At 34.4% G+C, this 23,494-nt stretch overlaps 1 protein-coding gene and 1 non-coding gene across 2 annotated transcripts in view; both read right to left on the bottom strand.

Annotated features, from left to right (window-relative positions):
* Positions 1-23,494, bottom strand: part of WASL (WASP like actin nucleation promoting factor) — a 65,279-nt gene that overhangs the window by 8,560 nt on the left and 33,225 nt on the right. Inside the window, exons 3-11 of the mRNA XM_024757781.1 lie at positions 22,664-22,750; positions 21,441-21,537; positions 17,979-18,002; positions 10,485-10,653; positions 9,407-9,449; positions 8,224-8,377; positions 6,277-6,397; positions 5,294-5,324; positions 2,694-3,182 (exon numbers count right to left, since the gene is read on the bottom strand). Coding sequence (XP_024613549.1) covers positions 2,694-3,182; positions 5,294-5,324; positions 6,277-6,397; positions 8,224-8,377; positions 9,407-9,449; positions 10,485-10,653; positions 17,979-18,002; positions 21,441-21,537; positions 22,664-22,750 — 1,215 coding nt within the window. The remainder of the gene's footprint in view (positions 1-2,693; positions 3,183-5,293; positions 5,325-6,276; positions 6,398-8,223; positions 8,378-9,406; positions 9,450-10,484; positions 10,654-17,978; positions 18,003-21,440; positions 21,538-22,663; positions 22,751-23,494) is intronic.
* On the bottom strand, positions 11,594-11,724 carry LOC112408277 (small nucleolar RNA SNORA18). The gene has a single exon (XR_003004922.1). It is a non-coding gene; the product is annotated as a small nucleolar RNA SNORA18 (small nucleolar RNA).

The raw sequence follows: 23,494 nt of genomic DNA, 5'->3' as shown, positions 1-23,494 counted from the left end.
GCCATCTTACGGGAAAAACCGAACAAACTCTTTGGCCAACCCAGTATGATATAGCTCTATAAAATTAGTATGCCTGCCTCTCCTGCCTCCCCTTACCCCTCCCTCCACCTCTTCCATTGAGGCCACTCCTGAGACAGCAAGAAAGACCAACACCTCCTTTTCCTCCTCCTGCTCTTCAGCCTGCTCAACGTGACGACAACAAGGATGAAGCCCTTTACGATGACCTACTTCCACTTAATGAATAGTAATCATCATGCTGTACAGTTAATAAATTTATCTGTTGTGTATGTGTCTCTGTGTGAAAATCTAATAAGTATATGGCAAGAACTGTATGAAATATTTTTGTGTCATCATCATCATCACCTAAGTATTCATCATGTAGAACACTGTGTGTAAGAGTTGAAGTGGATAGCCGCTCCTTACATAGGCGTAAGGTGAGGGATATTTAATATAAAATTAATACTGTGTTAGTTTTCTTACTGTTTTACAACTTTGCCTTTGAAGAACTACATTACCATACAGTATGCCCCTCTCTCTCGTAACTGGAGAAACTGCGTATCTGCCTACCTTCACAGGCAAGTGGTTTTTGAAAAAAAATATAACAATGTTCCCAATACAGTATTATGAATATGACTGTACTAACATATGCCATAAAAATTTTATAGCAATTCATTCACTAGTATATAGGCTAGCTACTGTGAAGCAACCACATAGAATATGCTAGGCTACTATAAAGCAATCATATGGCTGCCTCTCTGTTAACGCTGCGTGAATTATTATACGTGTAAATAAATATAAATTTCTCACATTCTTTTCATTTTTGATGTCTACTGTTAGTATTACATATAACATCTACAGTGTCTGTATTATATTAATAAGACAATATTGACCAAATTGATGTAGGTACTAACAGATAGATTATTCATCCTGTAAACAGATGATGTAAACTTACAGCATCGTTACTTACAGCATCGTTAAATACAGTTCAGTACTATAAATGTATTTTCTCTTCCTTATGATTTTTTTAATAACATTTCCCTTCTCTAGCTTACTTTGTTGTAAGAATACAGTATATAATACATATACAAAATATGTGTTAAATTAACTGTTTATGTTATTGGTAAGGCTTCCAGTCAACAGTAGGCCACTAGTAATTAAGTTCTGGGGAGTCAAAAGTTATACACAGATTTGACTGTTCAGGGGGCTGGCACCCCTAACTCCCATTGCTGTCCAAGGGTCAACTTATATATTTGAAATTCTAAAGTATATGACCCCATTAAAATCTGCTATTCACCTGGGCTGTGGTCATTTTGACAATAATTCCCCCCACCAACAACTATTCAAAGTTCTTCAACTGCTCCTGAGAAACCTGTAGTCTGAACTAAATGGGGAGAGGGAGCAGAGGTGATTGTTCACAGGCTGATCTAAGTATCATCCTGAATACATATTAAGAAAAGGTGTAGACACATTTTAAAGAAGTTTCTTAAATCTGTGCTAGGTTGATGTTTAAATGCTTTCATTCGATTAGCTGTGTTCCCTAGCCAACATTCTCTTCCTAGCTAAAGCTTCTGAGATTTAGTAAGTTATCATAATTCTCTACACGTTGCAAAATAATTTTCAATTAAAATCTCCTTTCAGCTCCATTTACTTCATAGAAAAATCTACCATCCATAACCTGCCTGAAGCCCTGCAGAGCAAATGTTCCTCCTGGAACTGAGAGACCACACATAAAGGCCCAGAGGAAGCATGTGAATGTTAGCCAGGTTAGGCTCTAGGTCAGGCGTCAGGAAACTACTGCCATGGACCAAATCTAGCCTGTCCCCTGTTTTTGTATAACTTTTTTAAAGCTAAGAATGATTTTTTACACATTTTTAAATGGTTGAAAGAAAACAAAAGAAGAATATCTGTGATATGTGCAAATTACATGAAATTCAAATTTCAGTGTCCATAAATAAAGCTTTATAGAACACAATCATGCCCACTCACTTATGTGCTGTCTACAGCTGCTGCTTTTGTGGTATAATAGCAGAGTTGAGCAGCTGTTAACAGATACCATATGGCCTGCAAGCCTAAAATGTTTACTATCTGGTCCTTTAAAAAAAAAGTTTGCCAACCTCTGCTCTGGAAGATGAAACGATGACCTCAACCAATTCCGAGAATCCAAAATTATCTGTCACTATAGAAATTCTAATTAGAACTCTTTGAATTTTCTGTGGAGTCTGATTCTGTACTCATCTAAATTTCAGACACAGAAACTTTAAAATATGGTTTAGTTTTCATAAAGTTAATGGTTTGACTTTGCCAAAATGATTACAATTGGTTTCAACAGGGCTATTTTTACTTCTGTATAGTTTAATAAAGATTTTTCTTTAAAATTTATTTAAAAGTGTAGAACGACAGATTGCAAACATAGTGCAATATTCTTTATATGAAGTTCTAGAATAGGCAAACTAAACCTATGGTGATAGAAATCAGAAGGGAGAGGCATGAGGGAACTTTCTGGGGTGATATTTTGATACAGAAGTATGGACCACACAGGTAAAGGTATAAACTTACGCATTTTAGGGTATGTAAGGGTTGGAAAAACACACACCAAGAGAAAAAGTAAAAAAATTTTTTCCAAAGATGTCTTATAATTGCTTAAAAATTCCACTAAGACAGGCACTCTAAACCGAAAGGAACAGATTACTTACAGATTTCAGCTGAATACCCTGCCGTATCTGGTCTAAAAGCGCATCCCTTCCAGAGCAGGACACCGGTCGACTGTTCTGTTCCACTTTTTTTAGCTGAGCACCCTCTCTGATTTGATCTAAAAGAGCTGCTTTGCTTCCTGCAGAAGTTGGAACCTGATGGTCACCATCGGAAGGGAGGCCGGGGGGAGGTGGCGGCCCCGGCGGCGGGGGAGGTGGAGGCGGCGGGGGCGGTGCCGCCGGCCCCGCCACCGACATTGGCGGAGGAGGTGGCGGCGGCCCGGAAGGCGCTGAGGAGGGAAGGGCCGGAGGAGGGGGGGGGTACATCCTGTTTGGCGGTGGCGGAGGCACCCCGACACCTGGCCTGGACGGAGGCGGCGGTGGCGGCGCAGCCGAGGGAGCTCTTGAAGGGGGAGGGGGAGGAGCCCCTCTTCCCCGGGCAGGAGGGGGAGGAGGGCCAGAGCTGTGGGGAGGCGGCGGGGGAGTGTGGTGCTGCAATGAAAACAGAAAAAAAGAAAAGCATGCTTTCCCTCCCCACCCCGCAAACATGATACTGAAAAATCGGCTCATTTCAACATGTATTAAAAAAAAACAATATGAGGGGGAAAAAAGAGGCCTCATCTTTGTATGTTACTTTACAAAGATATCTGGGCACAGATGATATCTTACAACTCTGTTTGGGACTACTCGGCCTGAAGATCGCCTTCCTTGTCTATCCTGAAAAACATACTAGCTAAAATAGAATTTAGTTTTTAGGAATCAGCACCACTTATCAAGGTAAGGGGATAAACACATTTTTATGTAATAATAATAAAACTATAACAATGATATCAAACACTTTGGGCAATAAGCGACATTTTACATTTTCATAAAAATTAATGGATACCTTCCCTCTTTAAAGAATCAAGTATATTTAGTTGTTTTATAAAATTAATTTACATTCAGAATTAAATAGTTAATGTAGTATAATCTATTAGAATTTATTCAAGTTAATCTGAGCTAAACTCAAACTTTTTGACAATGTAAATCTGTCACCTAACTTACATTTGTAATTTATATTGTCCTACATTTTTACATGTATAGAACATATAATAATATATAATACAAGTTATGTAATAAATATATATTATAGTGATATATAATACAATATATCATGTATATATTGTATCTGTTGTACTACATTAATAAAAGATGGTCAGCAATTCCAGTGATGGCATTAAGGGAGGCTGGTTGCTCAGCTGAAATGTTCAACTACTTATCCATTAACAAATTAACTGAGAATTTCTAAACACTGTAAAATTAAAGTTATTAATAAAATATTAACATTATCCTGGTAGTTATGACATATACATTCTTATTTTACTTAAGGGAATATGTAAGCTAAAATAGAGAAACAAATTCAAAGTACAAAATTTATCACATCTCTAGAGACATGATTTTACCAACAGCATACACAAACTTACATAATAATGAACTTCATTATTTCTCCATTCATTTAAAGAGTGACTAGAAAAAACAACTATTTTTAGGAATAAAGAAATCCTAAAACCCATAACAGCTACTTGTTTTTACTGGTACAAACTAATATATTATTGATGGATATTTCTACAATCTATATAATCAAAATACCTACCTTAATTTCAAATAATAATAGGCTCAGATGCTCAATAATGCAATGATACCAGAGAAGAAAAAGCCCCCCTCAGTTCAAAGGAAATCAAACATTATCTTCTGATTTTATTTGGGACTATCATGGGAAATACACTCTAAAATATGCTATCAAATATAGTCATAAACATTAGATGAAATATACGGAAAGGCCAAAGCTCACAAGGGTACTGTCTCCTGGCATAGAAACTTTTAAAACTGGAAATAATATATAGCTGCAAACAGGACAGTCATCCTACTTGGATACAGGCCATCACTGAGGGAAGTTCCTATGATTTATACTCAAGGCATACTGGAGATCTGGGTGTTGCAGCTAAGGTTCACCTAATTTTCTCACCAGATCCAAGGCAAGGAGATTTAAACTTGCTAAAACCAAATTCTTTTCCTAACATAATTTGTAATAACAGGGTAAAACCAAGAGGATATGGCATGTGTATATTATGTACACTCCCTGAATAAGATAGTACATCAAATCCTTCAAGCAGATACAAAGATTTCATTTTAATCAGCTGAGGTTTACATTTCAAAAAACAATGTTTTCTGAACTAGCATTTTTATGATTTAGTTGTTTGTTAATCAAGAGGAAAAGGACCCACTCTATTCTACTAGAAAAGGTATTAGTCCATCATTTCCTGTGGTTTCACAAGGACTCTGGAACCATAATCTTTTCTATGTACAATGATGTATCTCTTCAATAGATAGATTTAAAGTTCTTTTGAACTGGGAATAAGCACATTTATTGGAATAATTTGGGATTCAGCTAATACCCATTCAAGGAGACAGTAAATTATTGTTCAGGCAAAGGGAGAGCCTTAATTGATAGTGAATAAATTATCAACTGCACCAAGTTTGGGTACAGCACAAGTTCAGCATTTCTATTATCTGAAAAGTGAGTGGAAACATCTCTATATTTTCATGAGGAAAACATCTATTACCAACTTTCTATTTTTACAATCTGTATTATGCCTACATAAAAAAAGGAAAGTATGCAAAACATATGCCATATCATACCAAGGTAAAAATGTGAAAGAATTAAAACAGGAGGAGAGGAGAGACGGCACGTTAGTTAATTAGGTTCACATGCACAAAAATGTCTGCTGAGCAGATCACACACCACTGTGAGAAAGTCTGGCGGCCTACAGATTTTCAAAACTGAGTCACACAAACACCAGAATCAGAATGACAATGATAGTTCTTAGATATTTAATAAATACATAAAGTAAAAAGCATGACACAAAAGTTACAACAAATAAAACTGTTCTTACTATCAAAGCTTAGTTAGAAAAGAGGAAAGACTGAGGCTTATGGAAAAAACCCCGTCTTGATGCTGCACTATAAAGAAAAGTTGATATACTTAACTTTCAGATATTATTTCAGATCAAATTAATATTAAGAGTAATTGGTAGATAACTCTAGATATTTATTTAAGGGAATTATAAGCAGAAATTGTAAAATAATATAAATATAACTAATATTTAAAAGAAATGTAGTTTTATAGAATTCAGGAAACTACTCTCATGAAGATGAAGTAAACCAGGCAAGTATTATTCAAGACAAATTTAAACTTATGGGAATACTAGCAACTCTCTGAATAGTCATTTATAACTGCATGTTTGCTTATGTTTAGTCCTCCCCACTGCCCCAAATTAATGTAAAAATATAAGTATATTTTATGTAGGTTATTGAAATAATGCCAAGTGTGAAAAGCAATCACTAAAAATAAGTATATTAAGTAATAATAAAAACAGTGGTGCTGTTAAGAGGTAATCCACAGAATTTCAAAAAAATTATCTAAATTACAGATGAAATATGAGCTCTGACTCATATAGAAATAAACTTCCTTTTTTACTTTAGCATCTATGTAACATTAGTTACACAGCCCCAAACATTAGTTTGAATAGAAGGCAGAAAACCTTACTGGATGTTAGATTTGGAGGCAGGATAAATGAGTTGTAGCTTCTTTGAAAATAAACACATGCATAATTTAGTACACTGGGCCAAATAACATCCCCCATACATACCACTCCACTGTGGTGGACCTAAGAACAGATTATTAAAAATTAATGGACTTCAAACAATTGCAAAGACACCCACACAAAAACATACACAAGGTCTCCTACTTTTTACAAATTTGATTACATGATTTTACAAAATAAATTTCAAGAGATTTAAGTTTTACAAAATGTATTTTTATGATAACTTCATAAACTTCTCTGTCTCTAATTTTTTTTCATACTTCTGAACACACTATATGTTTTGCCTTGAAAACATTTCCTTAATAAAAATCATTAATCTTTTTATTCTTCCTCTAAAAAAATGTACCTTCTATAAAATCAATCTTGGTTGTCTGAAAGGTTTCAAACTGGGAGTTAGATTCTTGAGTATATGAATCTTGAGTATAAGTTCCCAAAGCATGTTTTATGTAATGCCTGTGAATATTTTTTGTTTTAGGTAATTTAATTGAGGAAAGACCTTGCCTAATCTGATGTTTTAAAAGCAATTAGAATAAAAAGCAGTAATAATAAGTTTAAAAAACAAACTCAATTAATACAGACAACTCTCAGTTACAGATATTCAGGTGAGAGGGCAGCAGTATGGACTAACAAATGTCAAGAGTATTTATAAACTTATAAATTCAGAGAACTCAGAGAGACCCTGAAAATATTTTGGTATAAGGTGAAGGTGAGTGGTAACAGTGGAGAAAAAGAGAGTCAAGGAACAAACTAGGGGTCCTCAAGACCTTCCATCATCTGTATACTAACTGTAACTACAACTCATTCTGGCCGCATTAAAAAACAATAATGTTGCTGTGCCCCAGATGTTTTTATTAAAAATCCACAGAATTTGGAAATGTAATCTTTCCATGAAATAAGATAAATTAGCATCATACTAGTTTCAGTGGAAGTAGCACTGTGTTTCCACAACAGTAATTATGACTGTATACTTGTTTATATACCTGTTGTCACACCAGACTAAGATTTCTGGGGGCAGAAACCGTACCTTTATATCTAAATATCCTGAGTAGAGACCAGTGCTGACATAACAATGTTTACTGAATATATGAATGAATGAACATCAGCAGTGAAAAAGATACAGGTAAGTCAAATACCTAATTGAAAATGAGTTAAATTCTTCAGAAGAATGCTATGATTAACTGGAGCTTTTTGTTTTGCTACACTATCTATCATGAGTATGCAAAGACTAGGAAGAAGAAAAGTAACCCCAAATGAATAAGGTGGCAAAAAGATAACAGTCATATTAGAAAACTCAGAATTAACTGTATTTGCATTTTATTGTGATAATTATTAAGATATGACCAAAAAACAAGGTGATTTAAATAAAATATCAGATCTTAAAAGGCTGCAAGTTGTTTGTGCTCTCAGGTACCAAATGACAAATTTTATACTTTAGCCAAGAAAAAAGATGTATTTCAAAATAAATAGATTTTTCATTATTTGTATTCTGAAAATGCTTATTATACATTACAGAATTCATGATTATATTTAAATTACTACTTCTGAATTGTAATAAAAACAACATTGATAGTGGTCTCTTAAGATTCAGTAAGTGAAATATTACGCAACTATTATTTTTTATTCTAAAACAAATAGCCAGAGGATTTTGTATGAATTTTCATTAATTTAATGTAAGACTTTTTAATAATAAGGAAAGCCTTGACAAGTTTTTCAATTATACTGAAATAATGTAAAACACAGTACACTGGGCCAAACTAGTTCTCCATAAATTTGAACATTCTGCTTAAGGAAGGTTCACGTGAATGTATGTAGCTGTCGTCCATGAAACTGACCTCAAAAGGTTCAAAAGAAAAAAAAAATCAGAATGCCTGAATAGAAATAAAAGTTACCTTGCCTTCGTAGTTCATTTTTAACAGCTTCAACACCTCCTGTTTTTTCAATGAAGTCATATATAACTTTTGATGTTTCTCTGTCTTTAAGTTGTGCCTCTGAGATTCCACACAGATCAAAAAGATTCTTCAATTCTGGATCCAAATTATTCAGCTACAACAGACAAAATAACTGCTAACTATAAAACCTATGTCAAATTTTTTACAATAGCAAGTTGAAATATTATTCTCATATCTATGCCCTTTATGAAATTATTTTCTTTTATATTTATAAATTTTTAATATAGTTAGATTATTTATATGCTAACTAAACTGTCTTACAAAAAATAGAAAAGATAAGAACAAAGAAGAGGTTTTATATTTTATCTCATCTCTTTGTTCCCTACCTTTAAAAAGAAGGCATCTCATTTAAAGTTTTACTAATCCTTTCATGACTCAGACATCTCTAATGCTCACCTACTATTCCACCTTGTCCTAAATAAGATTTAGGTATAATCACAAATACCACAAAAAAAGTAAATCATTTGAAAATTTGAGGTCAAGGACCTCTTTATGACCCAAGCACCCTGTACAGTGCCCAACACAAAGAGGCACTCAAAAACATTGTGGTGTTAACATTGTAGTTCTAACAAAAATAACCAAAATAATTTTTGACCCCAATCACAAATAATATTTCTTTTCAAATAATTTTTCCAAACCCTGATTATCTGCCAAATGTTAAATACGTAACTTAGGTAACCAAGTTCCAACTATTTTGCTCACAATGCTATAAATTAATGAATGATGAAATTGCCAAAAAGAATAGAATAAAAAGATCTAGATAATTTTAACAATTGGATATTCAGAATTTTATTATAGTACTTTCCAGTAATTTGGCATATATTCCCCTCGAAAGATCACTCTGCAGAAATAATTTTCTTCTCTTGGCTTTCAAAACATAGAGTTTTTACATTATAGTAGATAAAGCCAAGGAGTTAAAAAAAAACTTTCTCTTTAGAGACTTAGCCATCAATGATAGAACAGTCTATGATTTAAAACCTCAGTGGAATATGAACATAAATACAAGCACATTCCAATAAACACTAGAGTTAACAAAAATGAATAAGAATAAAAGTCTAAAGATAGGCCATGACATTCCCACATATTTAGAATAATAATGCTTATGGCTTGAAAAGACACTTACATCAAAGCCAGTATTCGGATCCCAACCAACATGTCCAATGTGCCTAAAGCAGTAGATAGAAAAATATAGAAAAATAAAATGCATAAATGGTATTAAAAACCTAATATATATGAAATCCAATCCACTCAGTGAATTTTTGGCCTGAACTAACAGTTCTCATAGACATAACCATATTCAGGGAAAAACCATACAAGTAGTCAAGAAACCAGGATTCTAGCCCAGGCTCTGCTACTAATTGAGCCGTAGCATTTTTACACAATCTTTCTGAGTATCCATTTCCTTAACTGACAAACTAGCATAAGAACACAAGCATTATACGTATGAGAGGACAGGAGTTTTGTAATGAAGTAATGAAATAATGGATAAGAGAATGCTTGAAAAATGTCAAATAAATACCAAAGGTTTGATGCCTACTATAGACTGAGTGTGTCTTCCGAAAATTCCTATCTTGAGACCTAATCCCCAATGTGATAGTTCTTGGAGATGAGGATTTGGGGAGGTCATGAGAGTGGATTCCCCAAGAATGGGATTGGTGCCCTTAAGAAAGAGGTCCTGGAGAGCTCTCTCGCCCTCTTCCAACATGTGAGGACACAGTGAGAAGATGGCTGTCTATGAACCAAGAAGTGGGACCTCACAAGACACCGAATCTTGCCTGCCTCTTCCTTTCTCACAGCCTCCAGAACTGTGAGAAATAAATTTCTGTTGTTTATAAGCTACCCAGTCTATTGTATTCTGTTAGCAGCCCAAACAGATTAGGACAATGCCTTTAGGCAATTTCCAAATATCATTTATAGGGAAAAGTGAGATTTCCTTTTCATGTCCAACAATTAGTTGAAAAAACAACTCTAATTTTTCTTTTCTCATGGGTGGAAAAGTAAATAAACTAAGATTAATGAAACATCTATTGAGCAATAGCCTTTAAAAAACTCCAACAAAATTTATAGCTAAAGAGGTATGCAAGTGATAAATATAAGGGTTCTCCCAAAAAGCAAACCAAACTTTCTAACAATTTAAAAAATCAAGAGCAGAAACGAGTAAATCAAAAGTAAAGATAAGAATAATAAAAGAACTGTCTTACTGGAAATTGCTTGGTGTTCCAATATCTGCCTTAGTTAATCTCTTCTTTTTAGCTTTTCCTTTTTTCTTTTCTTTGGTATGGGAGATGTTGTTGACTTGTGGACCATAAAATCTATTTGTTGTAATTTCTGGATTTTTTATGTCAACTGTTGCCATGGGTAGATTAGGACCTGCAAATAAAGTCAAAATAATATAAAAGGGATGTAATTTAAGATAACAATTATTACAATCATAATTTATAATTTAAATATATTTTTCCTGCGGTAGGACCACTTCATTACTATAAATTATTTAAATTTTAAACCTGCATGTTAATTTTTTATAATTTCAAAAATTCCTATATTTCCAAAGTCTATAATAAATTCTTTTTTTTTTAAGTGTCTGTCTTTAATTCCATATAACTTTCTTACAGATTATACCATCAGTTACCTGAAGTGAAAAAGCAAAAGAGAAAGCAAAGCAGATGCATATGCCCAAAACAGAGCAAGGGCAAAAGAATTTCGTAAGGTGAGCAGCCACCGCCCCCCCCAATTTTTTATGTCTAAGGCACATCAGAACTATAACTGATAAATGTTATTATTCCCTCCACAGAAAACATTAGAGACACTTCGAGCCAAAAATATACGCTGACTTTCCGCACAAAGTGTAAAGGGTTTTCTTTTTTTTATTATGTGTAACACAAAGTTATTTAAGTCAATAAATTTTTAAGGAATTTCACACGTTCTGATTCTTTCCACTGCCAATCACCTTAGTTCCTCCAAACTCATAATCTTCAAGATAAAACAGCCCTTTCAAAAAGGAGTTATCATGTGAGTCAGCCCACAATTCTTTTAGTTAGGCTTCTTTGATCTCCAATGAAATATGGACACACTTCAAAATTCCCCACCTGTAATCTTTGGGATCCAATTTCCTCAAGCAATTTACTTTAGGACCATGTTTAGCGTCAGGAGATGGATCTGCCTCGTTCTGAATTTGACACCCTCTAAAAACGTATTAGGTTCAAATCATATTCACTCCTAAGCCATCACACCCTAGAACAGTACAGATCACTGGGATATGCCAATACCTAAGATAAAAAGTTTGTTAGGTTTTTCACAGTTTACTTGGCAGCTCTGTCTTGTAGTTCTTTCCCACAGATCTAACAGGTAGTTCTATGAGTAAAGGAAACCACGCAGTTAATCTATGAGGCGTTTCCAATGACGTAGGTTTACAGAAAAAGCCCCATCGGGACAGACCTCAACTATAATAAATTCTTAAACAAATTAGCATAGATACATTATTTCAAAGCAAACTCTTTTTATAACATTAAATCTCATGAATATAAATTTTCAACAAGAATTTAAATTTAATTGATCTGATCCATCAAATTTTGACTATAACAGCCTCACATCCAACACATTACTCATTGGTAAAGTGATATATATTACATAGGATGAGTAAAAGAAGGATCTACTTTGTTTTAAATCTAGTAAAGAAGTCTAGTCTTACTTCTTTATTTCAACTTTATTAGTCTATGATGAAAAAAAATTTATACAAATATTACTACCATTTTTTTCCAAAACTGTCATACTTAAGTCTAGTAGTATTCTCCCCATTATTATGCATACACTCTGGCTAGCAGAAGTACAGAGCTCAAAAATTTAAAATAGAAAAATTCTCAAAACATTCCATCTTCCACAAGGATCAACAGTAAAAAGATCTCAGGCATCTTCAGGTATTATTAATAGCATCTTCAGGAATGACACTAAACGCAGCACACAAAAATTTGTTTTATAATTCACAAAAGTATTCTGGTCTTAAAAGTAGGAGAGTCTGCACGAAATATATTCATCTTAAAAATTCCTTAAAAAATTTAACCAAAGGGCAACACATGTTCCTTAGAGATCCCATTTTAACATATGATTCTCTGACATAACTTCCTATTAGACCAAATCCCTCTGAGATGATATTAATGACGACTTTTAAAATACTGTATAAAATATAATCACTACTGTGCAGAGAAACAGTCAACATAGCAGGCCCGAGGCTGCTATCTTTAGAAAGGCCTGCTTTGCAAGGTTGGCCCTTAGCTGGCATCTAGGATCAAGGATTTCAAGAGGGTTCCCATTATCCCCTGATAAGATGGGCTCATTGTGTCTCAACTATTTGTGCTAACAACGTGGTTTATGCTGAATACTCGCTTTCCTTCTGGGAGTCTAGAATCTTGGTATGTCCTAGACAGAAGATGCCCACGTGACTAGCCCCCAATAAACCCTAGGCACTGAGCTTCTTTAGACAACAGTTCATGTGTGTTGCAACAATTCATTGCTGGAGACATTAAGCATATCCCCTGTGACCAATGAGAGCATACTCTTGGAAGCTTGTGTGTAGTTTCCCCCAGACTTAACCCCATGTGTCTTTCCCTTTTGTTAATTTTTGTTTTATATCCTTTCACTGTAATAAATCTTTGCCATGAGTACCTCTATGTGCTCAGTCCTGTGAGCCCTAATGAATCACCAACTGGAAGAGTGGTCTGTGGAATCCCCAACGCAAGCATAGAACGGCAGACAGAAATCCCAAGACATTACAGGCTAATGTATATCGAGTGATCACTAAATGCTAACTTGACTATAATTCTTCAATTATGCTGAAAACCTCAAATGCATCCTATTCATAAAAGTTGTCTGAAATAAAATATTTACCTATATGGGAAATTATATATAACTAATTTTCTCTCCCTCAACTCTACTATTAAAGACAAAATAGAGTTAAAATAAAATTATAAATGCCATCTGCCACTTTATCAGACAAACAATTTTGAAAGAGGTGCAAAATTCAGCTATTTTCCCTTAATATTCAAAGTCTAATTACATAAGTATAATATGTAAATGTCTAAAGTTCTATTTATAATTTCACACAAAATTCCATGGGAAGTTGCTCATATTGGCAAGAAATAAAAATTCTTCTTGGAAAAAATGGAAGCTAGTGAACAATACGGATAAAACCTTTAAAAGCTGATTCAGTGTCAAGGAATAATCTGAAAATAATTGGATCAAAAGTTAAAGGTTAGTTAAACAATATAGAAGGCTTATTAAATAGTAGATAAAGAACTGGATTTTCAAATTGGTTCAGATTCAAGATTTCAGAATTCACTGTAGTTTCACAAAATAAGGGACTTATTAAAAATATCCAGAATTTGAGCGTTAGAGGGTTGAATTGGGTGATACTAACATTTTCATAGACTTAATCTAGTGATATGTTTTCACTTCTCATTCTTCCCTTTCTGCTTTCTCTCCTCTTATAGTTTATCATTACCAATAATCATCAGCAACACCATCCAAATTAAGATGTTGCAAATTATTACTCTCCTATCTTTACACTTAATAACATTAAAGAACTTCCTTGAGACAGATTTAGGTAAGTCAGAGTTAGGCACTCTCTTTATTCATGTCATCCTTCCTGAAATAGGTGTCCAGATAGTAATAATGAAGGAACAACCAGATTCACCATTAAAAAATAACGAAAAATCTGGGAATTCCCTGGCGGTGCAATGGTTAGGACTCTACGCTTCCACTGCAGGGGGCCAGGGTTCGATCCCTGGTCAGGGAACTAAGATCCCTCGAGCCATGTGGCATGTCAAAAAAATGAAAACAAAAATTTAAAAATTATAATTAGTTTTTAGGAAGAAAACAAAAATAAAAACATTTTGATGCTACTTCAGTTTACATAAAAGTAACCAATTATACTATGGATGTCCTAAATGGTATAGAGTTGGTAAGGTTAATAGTTTAAATTATCCAAACCAGTAAATTCTTTTCTGGGAAACAATAAGGTTAAGGTTCTTATAAGCCTGATTTATAACTCGCTAGAGAAAATAACTCAGCCAACTCTGAAGAAAGCTCAAGGATGAAGAAGACAGGAATAAATGTAAGTGATACGCAGAATGAGTACCAAAGTTTCCCCTCCTCTCTCCACCCCAAAATCAGGTGTGGATATATTGTTATGCATTCACCAAGCCGTTCATAAGGCTGTGGCATTAGCTCCTTAGTGTCCTCACACATGAACTTCATTAGTACTGGTTAAAACATTATTTAATTAAGTCTACATAGAAAAATCCAGATTACAGAGATGTACAGAAAATTGATATTAGCTAGGAATTAAAGAGCTTTTCTAAATCTTTCATTTTATAGATAAAAACTAAGGACAAGAAGAGTCAGGTGACCTGTCTAAAGTCACACAATTAGTGACAAAGGGAAAGGTGGACTCTGCTATCTTGGTTCCTACTCCACTACTCTTTCTATTATTAACTATTATAACTTTTTTCACAAAAGTTAAATGACAAGGTGATTGATCGTGCTAACTTTACAAATGTTATATTTTATTTCTTTACCAATTTATCAGTTCTCTTAGTTTGCAGTCCAACAGTTCATCATTCAAGAACTACTTACGAATAACTTTCAAAATTTAGAAAAAAGGCTTTTTACACATTTAAGAGATTAGGCATTTGGATATTTCTGTTGACAAGAGTCATTTACAGTTTGAAGATGTTAGGAAATAAATTTAAAATAATGTTCTAAAGCCCAATTAAATATTTGTTTCAAAAGTGACAGACCAAAAAAGTGATAAGTTATATAAGGCACAGAGTCATTTTTAAATAAAGTTTATGAAAGATATGGTAACGGAAATACTCAAATCATATCTAGTAAAGTTTAATTATTCCATTTCTGAAATTACACTCATCCTAAGAACATGTACTAAGTAAACAGATAATAAAGGGGACTGTTTCCCTTCTTTTTCAAAAAGCAGTCAAAAGACAAATTATCTTCTTCTGATTAAGGACAACTGTCAGAGAAAAGAGTTTTTAATATTCTCACTGAACAGCATTTCTAGTTAATTTTAAAACTAAAAGAACTAAAGTCTTCCCCTTAATTACATAAAAAGCAGAGAGCTCTCACCAAGGTAAAATAGTTGAGAAATAGGGGGCCTAGAGGCCTCTAATGTCAAGCAGTCATGAAGCTGAGAACACATCATTGGAAAGCATCTAGGCTAAAAGGTGAGACTGACCAATAAAGAAAAAAAAGAAAAATATATGGATTAGGAGTTAATGAGGAAGACACTGAATTGTATTTCAGGAATATATGTTACTTCTACATAAAGTGTCTTTTTAATAGTTAACAATGTGAAAAAGGTTTGCTAAACTGATCTTCTAAATGAGGATCTGGGACAAAGCTCCTGTATGGACACTGCTAGGCAGTTAAGGTGTCCACTGCCACCTAGTGGCAGTGCAGCAAATGCAAAAAAGTAATATGCCACCTGCAAAATAGTGGTCTCCACACCATGAGGAGAGCAAGGCAACCCACTGCACAGCAGCAGAAAATATTAAAACTTCTATTAATAATTATGTTATGTATATTTTAAAAATATATAAGTATGCAAATATTGTCAAGACATGCTGTATAATTTCGCATTTTAACAATGCCATTTTTTAAAACTCTCCTCTCATTTAATGAAAAAGTTTGGCACCACTGTATCAAAGGGTTAAAACTTTAGACCTAAAGATTTAAAACCAAGAACAAATTCAGAGAAAGAAACTGCATTTAATTATGAGTATCTCTCTTACTATGGGTAATAAAATTGTAAGACACCATTGTCACATAAAGAATATCCAAATTCTATTATGGATTAGGTGCCTTTTCAAAAATATATTTTATATGTATTAAAAAGAATAAATTTTTAAAAAATCATGAAACATTTACATCCTTAACTTTAATCATATTATTTGTACAACATCTACACTTTAAAATCTCACTCAGGTTACTTTCCCCAAAGATGGTACCACTAGGAAGCCTTCTGCACTGGTATTTAATATATGCTCACAGAATGCCAAATAGTTTAATAAATTTAAAAAGACATTAAAATATTGAGCACAGAACAAGGAGGAAAAATTCTAACGCCACATTAAAGGTTCACGGATGAAGGACTTCTGGCTCAGCTGCTTCTGCTTCCTTTGTTTCTGTGACATACTAGCTGCATACCTCAAGGCATGTTACTTACTCTCTCCAGGTCTCAGTTTCTCCTTCAAAATCATCTTGACACAGCACAGTGGTTAAGGGGGCAGGCTCTTGAGTTAGAACACTTGAGACTGAATCTTGCTCCACTTTCCTAGTTTTGTGACCCTGAGCAAGTTACCTATTTGTGCCTGTTTACTCATCTGAAGTAGGGATGAGAGCAGCTACTTCATATGGTTTCTGGACAGTGCCTGGCAGGTAGTAAGTGATCACTAAATAGTAGCTGCTATTGTTATCACTGTCATCGTCTTCATCATGATAACTATACTGATTAAGCACCATGCTAAACACTTTGATTACTTCATTTATCTCCAAGCAGCCCTATAACGTATTAAAAATTTCCATTTAAAAGAGAAAGTCAAAGTATACAACACTTGGCACATGGTAAGCACTACTGAAGGTACAGAGTTTTTTAAAATTATACTAAAGTAAACCAAAATTTAATACAGCAATATTTGGTTCATGTTTTTGTATCAGGAAAACAAATTTAAGGACAAAATCAGAAGGCAATATATTGGCTTAAAAGAAAAAAACCCAACAACCACTAACAGTTGTCATATATTAAGGACTCTGTACTATATTAAGTGTTTCCCTGAATAATCACTCTAAATTCTGATGAGAGAATTTGAGATGCCTTTAAAACGCAGCAGCTATATTCCCCATTATAACGAAGGCTCCTGGAGCAATGTTCTTTACTATCATAGGGTCAGGGGTCCCATTTCAATCTAATGAAATCCAAGGATCCTCTCTCCCCAGAGAAAAGAACATATATACTTACAATATTTGGCACAAAGTTTCAGCGAGGGTTTATGGGGCCCAGGATGAGACTCTATGCCCTAGAGATCTGGGACCTTCGTATTCTGCTTTTATTCTTTGGTATAAATATACATATACATTAAATAAATGAATCCATATTACTTCAAGTATTCGTTAGCAAATTAAGGAGAATTATGCACAGCTACTATGTGTTCTAAACGCACCAGCACAGTAGGCACAGCTACTATTTGTTTAAACACACCAGAATAGTTAAGTGCTCATTCTTGAAAGGGGCTAGTTTTATATTCCCAGTGTGAAATAATCTTTTGAAATAAGAAGAAAAAAGACTAACATGAAAATAGGAAATGAACAAATATGCTAGATAAAAATTTACCACTTTTAAGGAAGACATTAAGACCAGGTTGTACAATTTCTAAACTTAAACAACTGTGAATAAGGAATTAAGATATAATAGTGATATTCACCCTATAGTCTTCCCTCATACTAGAAAAAAGCCAAAGAATAGTACATTTCTAAGTCCCCTCTGTTATTTATTTTAAAATAAGAACACAATAAACTACAGTATTTAATCGTAGATATTAAATACTAGGTATTAATGTATGATACCTGTTTCCACAAGGATTAAATTATAATCTAAAATCTTTTTGATCAATAATTATCAAAGAGCTTACCATTTGGAGGGTCTCGTCTTTTCTCTGTTAGGAAATAAATTAAAGGAATATTATTAGACATATGCAATACAAAAATCAACATAAAAAATCAACTCATCTAAACTGTCTTATTCCTACGTCCATATATAAGTGGTTAACAAGTTTCTCTGAGGAACTGACATTTGAGCAGACATTTGAATAAAGCAAGAAAGGGAACAACATATTGAAAGGCCCTCAGGAGGGAGGAGCATGAAGGAACACCATAATACTGGACTGCAGTGAGCCAAAGGAAGAGCAGAAGGAGAGAAGTCAGAAGGAGAACCAGGGAACTGGAGCGTGTAGGGTCCCACAGGGCATGGGCTAAGGAATATAGATTGTGTTCTATATACGATAGGAAGCTCTTACAGGCTTTTGAATAGGGGAAGTGACATGATCCAATCTATGTTTTTAAAAGTTTTGCCTGGTTACTATGTGGGAGAGAGCTACTAGGGGGCATACAGTGACAGCAGGGAGACGAGTGAGAGTTAGGGTAGTCCCGATGACAGACAACGGTAGCTTGGATTAGGGTGGTAGCAACAGAGGTGGTGAGACAGATCCAGGACTTGTTTTTGAAGATAGAGAAAATGGGACTCACTGATAGGGTTTATGAAGAACCACTGTGAGCCAGACTGACAAGGTGGAGCCAACGCCTTTTACTGGGATGGGGACAGCTAGGAGAGGAGGAGGAGCAGGTTGAACTGGGGCTTGGGGAACACGGGTCAGGTGTTCTGCTCACACATACTAGGTCTGAAGGCTATTCTGATACCCAGCTGGAGCACACAAGTCTGAAAGTCAGGGGCGAGGTCAACAGGAGAAAACTTTGGGAGTCAGCAGTATATAGACAGTGTTCAAAGCTATGGGACTGAATGAAAGCATAAAGATAATGGAAATACCTAGAGATGCCTGAGCTATGGGCGAGACCAAAATAATACTTAGAAGCTATAGCCAATTAAGTAGGAGTAATACCAGGAGAACTTCTATTAACTCTTTGCATTCATACTCTTACATACCAGGTTTGACACAATTTTGGTTTCAAGAAAGCTCAAAACTGGTTGAAGAATTTTCAACAAATATAATTTCCACAGATTTTTCTAATACAAAATTTTCCAAAATTATAAGACAAATAGCCATAAATAATAATATAATAAAATATTTAGTTTATAAACAGCCACAATCCTAAAATTAATAGGATTTAATTGAGGGACAAGTTGAAAATCCTGGCAATGGGAAATATAAATGTATTACTCCATCTGGTGGTCTGATGAAGTAATTTTCTGAAATATTTGATGTAAGCACATCCTATCTAATGTCAATGAATGTCAAATCCCCAATTTCCAAGGTGATGTTACCTCTGCATCCACAAAGGAAATACTTCTTAAATTGGCGATGCCACAAATATGGAAATATGCTGAGATGATGTAAAGTTCAGAGTATAAGTTCTAAAAAGCAATTACTTAAGAAACATGACACTATCCTGGCTTGAGAGCCATTCTTATGAAAAAAAGAGAAGGTTTGGTTGAACCAAGAATGGGAGTTGATGGTGTGATGTATTTGCTAGAAACATTACCAGAACAGTGTTTAATCATATTAGGGGACGTTTTTAGTATCACAGTACTAGTCATACTACTGTTGGATTACTGTGTTCAAATCTGGACATCATATTTGAGCTGGACCATCTTCTCAAATCTGGATCATTTGAAGAAGACATAAAAATGTACAGGGCATTCAGAGCACAGTATATAGTGCTCTGAATACAGTATGATGAGTCTGTAAGTTATACAGTATGATGAGTCTATGAATCATATCATGGGAGGAATAAGAAACTGGAACTGGTTAAGCTAAAGAAGTGTAGGCCTAAGGAGGGCATGGTAGATGGCTTCCAACATTAAATGGCTAATGGAAGGAAAAGAAAACACTAATTCTTTGTTGCTCCAAAAGTTGGACCCCGTGCATCTAAGTTAAAGAGAGGCAAGGCTGAAGGTTGACTTAGCATGAAGGGGCTACCCAACAATCAATCAGCTGTCTCCCATATGCTGTGATCTTCTGCTTCTGAAAACACTATGCCTAAAAGCTTAGGAATTGTATAAAACAGAATTCCCATACCAGTTAAAAGACACCTTCAAGTGACCTATCTATTTCAAAAGTCAATTATTCTATATTTTAAGAAGTATTTTTTACTTTTTTTTTAATTGAAAATTTAGTCACACAGTTTGACTAAAAGAAGTCCCAGGGAGTCCCTGGCCTGGCACCACAACATGTCATTGAAATAAGAACTGAACCGTGAATTATTCCATAGAATTAAATTCTTCCACAGCATGGAATCAAGTGGTAAGCACCCTTGGCCCCAAAAAGAAGTAACAAAAAACAATAGGCTCCTAATAATTCTCCTATTCACTCATTACAAGGGGGATATATAAGATGGCAGTAAGTAAGGCAACAACTTAGTTCATTTCATTTTCATTTTTACATTACCTTCCTCTCGGAAACCCATTAAAATAACAATAAACATATATAAAATGTAACACACATGTTTACATTTCTGTTTTCAGGATCCAGTGCCTTCCTTTTTCATGACTTATTCCCTCCTATTGGTAAAGCACATCCTTGAATACAGTGATTTTCAGACTGGGGTAACATGTATACTTGGATGTACAGACTTTTCAAAGAATATATGGGCATGGTTAGTTTTAAGGGGATTTATTTGCTGATCTCAACTCCCATATGTTATTTCTCCTAAAAGTGACCTGCTTAAGAAGATGATTTTGGAGAGGTTCACTTTTCGTAATCACCCTTCTCCCACGTTACAACAGAAAGGCCTGGTATGTGACAGCTGTCAAATAGTTCCACATCAATGAATTTAAAGCTTTACACTATCCTGCGTCGTTCTCTAATTGTCTTATATGTATTAAAGTCTCATGCATTAAACTAAGCTCCTTATAATTTTACAATATACAACATTAGGGACAAAATAGAGACAAGGCAATGTTTACAGATCTTGTTTGCAACTTTGCTTATTTGCTTCTAGGCTTGCCTAAAGTATTTGTTCACAAACTATAAAATATTTTTGTAAATGTCAGTTACAAATAATGTCATAAAAATGCAAAGTTAAGAGTCAGTATATGTAAAATGTTATCAACAGAAAAGGTTATTGGAATGAGTTCTTTAATAAATCTGAAAAAAATCAGCTTTCAATAAAAATAGTATTTCTTGTAAGGTAAGGATTAGCAACCTGTTTTTTGTAAAGGGCCAGATATGCGTCACATAGTCTTTGTCATAACTAGACAACTGTGTTGTGGAAAAAAAGCAGCCAAAGACAATATGTAAACCAACAAGCATAGCTGTTTTTCAATAAAACTTTATTTACAAAAACAGATGGCAGGCCAGATCTGCCCCATGAGCCATAGCCAGCTCCTGTTTAAAGGAATTTTTTTTTAAAAAGTTTACCAGATTTCCTTTGTCGACGGCCCAACAAGTCTGTAACTGCTTTTCGAAATTTTTTTGCTTCTTCTTCATTGGCAAAATTAAGGGCAACTTGACAGGTCTGAAATATTTTCATCAAAAAAGGTAAACAACAAAAACCACAAATCTAGCTTTACTTAACAAAAAAATTAATAACCAATAGAAGTACACTCTGAAGAAGAAAAGTTTCACTTTATTAGCAGACAAGAACTTACTTTATGACTTAAAGTTATAACTTATAACTTAAGAAGGCAAAAAGCATAGAGAAGGTAGAGTAAAAGAGTACTATTAGAGAGGTTACCTATCACAGTAGACACTCAAATGTTAAACTGAATACTTCATCTTCAATTAAAAGAACAAAATAGTAAATAGAATTTGATCCTTCAAAAGAGCTCTATAAACATTTGGATTTGAAAAGGCAAACGCTGGAAACATTGATCAAATGCAGATCAACCCTACGTTTTTCAGATATTATTTAAATTATAACCTTAATTCATGTAAATTATTAGAAGTGTGGAAACACCCTGCATTATTATGGCATTTAGTCCACACTTTTATATATGTACATATATTTGTACACAATCCAGAAAAATGTGAAAAATAACAAATAAGGAAGAAAACACTTTTTGAAAAGATGGACATATCATCTAATCCAACCTTTTATTGTAGAAAATTTAGGAAATACAAATATGAAAACAAAAAAAATTAAAGTCACCCATAATCCAGTCACTCAGACAAGTCCTGTGAGTGTATGGTATAAAAATCCTTCTACTTACTATATTTTAGTACTCTTCTAGATCATATTCTTTCACAAAATAATTTGAACAGCAATATAATCTTCAATTTTTAAAAGTTACCATGGATTAGTGGTTTCACTTTTATAGATAAGAAAACTAAAACTCAAGAGAGGTTAAACTATTTGTCCAAAGTCACACAGAGGTAAAACTATCTGACTAAAGAAAGAGAAGACGAAAAAACAAACCTCTTTTCTACATACCAAATTACATTTACAGTACTCTTTGAAACCTTTTTTTTTCCTTTAAAATCTTAGCCATTGCTTCCTACTAAGCCATAATATGGAGGCTTTTAAAAGTAAAATAATTCTTTATATTTTATACAATGTTTACACAAAAAGCTCAAAATTACTTTCCATAGACAAATGTAACAGTAATTACATTAAACAGGGCAATAAAGAAAATATGACTTACATCTCCAGCAAAGGTATGAAAATATCCTCTAGGACTATTATATACAAAGTTATTGTATAGCTCTTGTTCCCACAATAGTTTCCCATCCTAGAAAAAAGTAAAAGTTAAAGTAAGAACTACCAAAAAGTAAGCCTCTTGGAAAAAAACACACACACACACACACAAAAACAAAGCAGATGGGCCTTCCCTGGTGGCACAGTGGTTAAGAATCCACCTGCCAATGCAGGGAACGTGGGTTCAGTCCCTGGTCTGGGAAGATCCCACATGCCGTGGAACAACTAAGCCCGTGCACCACAACTACTGAGCCTGCGCTCTAGAGCCCGCGAGCCACAACTACTGAGCCCACGCACCACAACTACTGAAGGCCGTGAGCTCTAACGCCCGCGAGCTGCAACTACTGAACCTGCATGCTGCAACTACTGAAGCCCGCGTGCCTAGAGCCGGTGCTCCGCAACAAGAGAAGCCAGGGCAATGAGAAGCCCACACGCCACAACAAAGAGTAGCCCCCACTCGCTGCAACTAGAGAAAGCCCGCACGCAGCGACGAAGACCCTATGCAGCCAATTAAAAAAAAAAAGCAGATGACTCATATTAAAGAAACTTTATATTAATACTAGCTTTTACATACACACAGCCCACATATATGTATAATACGTAAGTAACATATCACATAATTTAGTAAGTAGTAACAGTAAATACTGGATAATGTTTCTTTCATAAAAACTACATACCAAGTGAGTTGAATTCAGTATGCTAAGATATAATCTCATTAGCCAAGCATTTCCAAATATAGTTACTTGGCCAAATACATAACCAAACACTTACTAGATCA

The sequence above is a fragment of the Neophocaena asiaeorientalis genome, unplaced genomic scaffold (assembly GCF_003031525.2).
Source record: "Neophocaena asiaeorientalis asiaeorientalis breed wild unplaced genomic scaffold, Neophocaena_asiaeorientalis_V1.1 scaffold116, whole genome shotgun sequence".
Taxonomy (NCBI): domain Eukaryota; kingdom Metazoa; phylum Chordata; class Mammalia; order Artiodactyla; family Phocoenidae; genus Neophocaena; species Neophocaena asiaeorientalis.
Note: the sequence above shows the minus strand (reverse complement) of the source record. Positions and strands in the feature narration are given on the sequence as shown.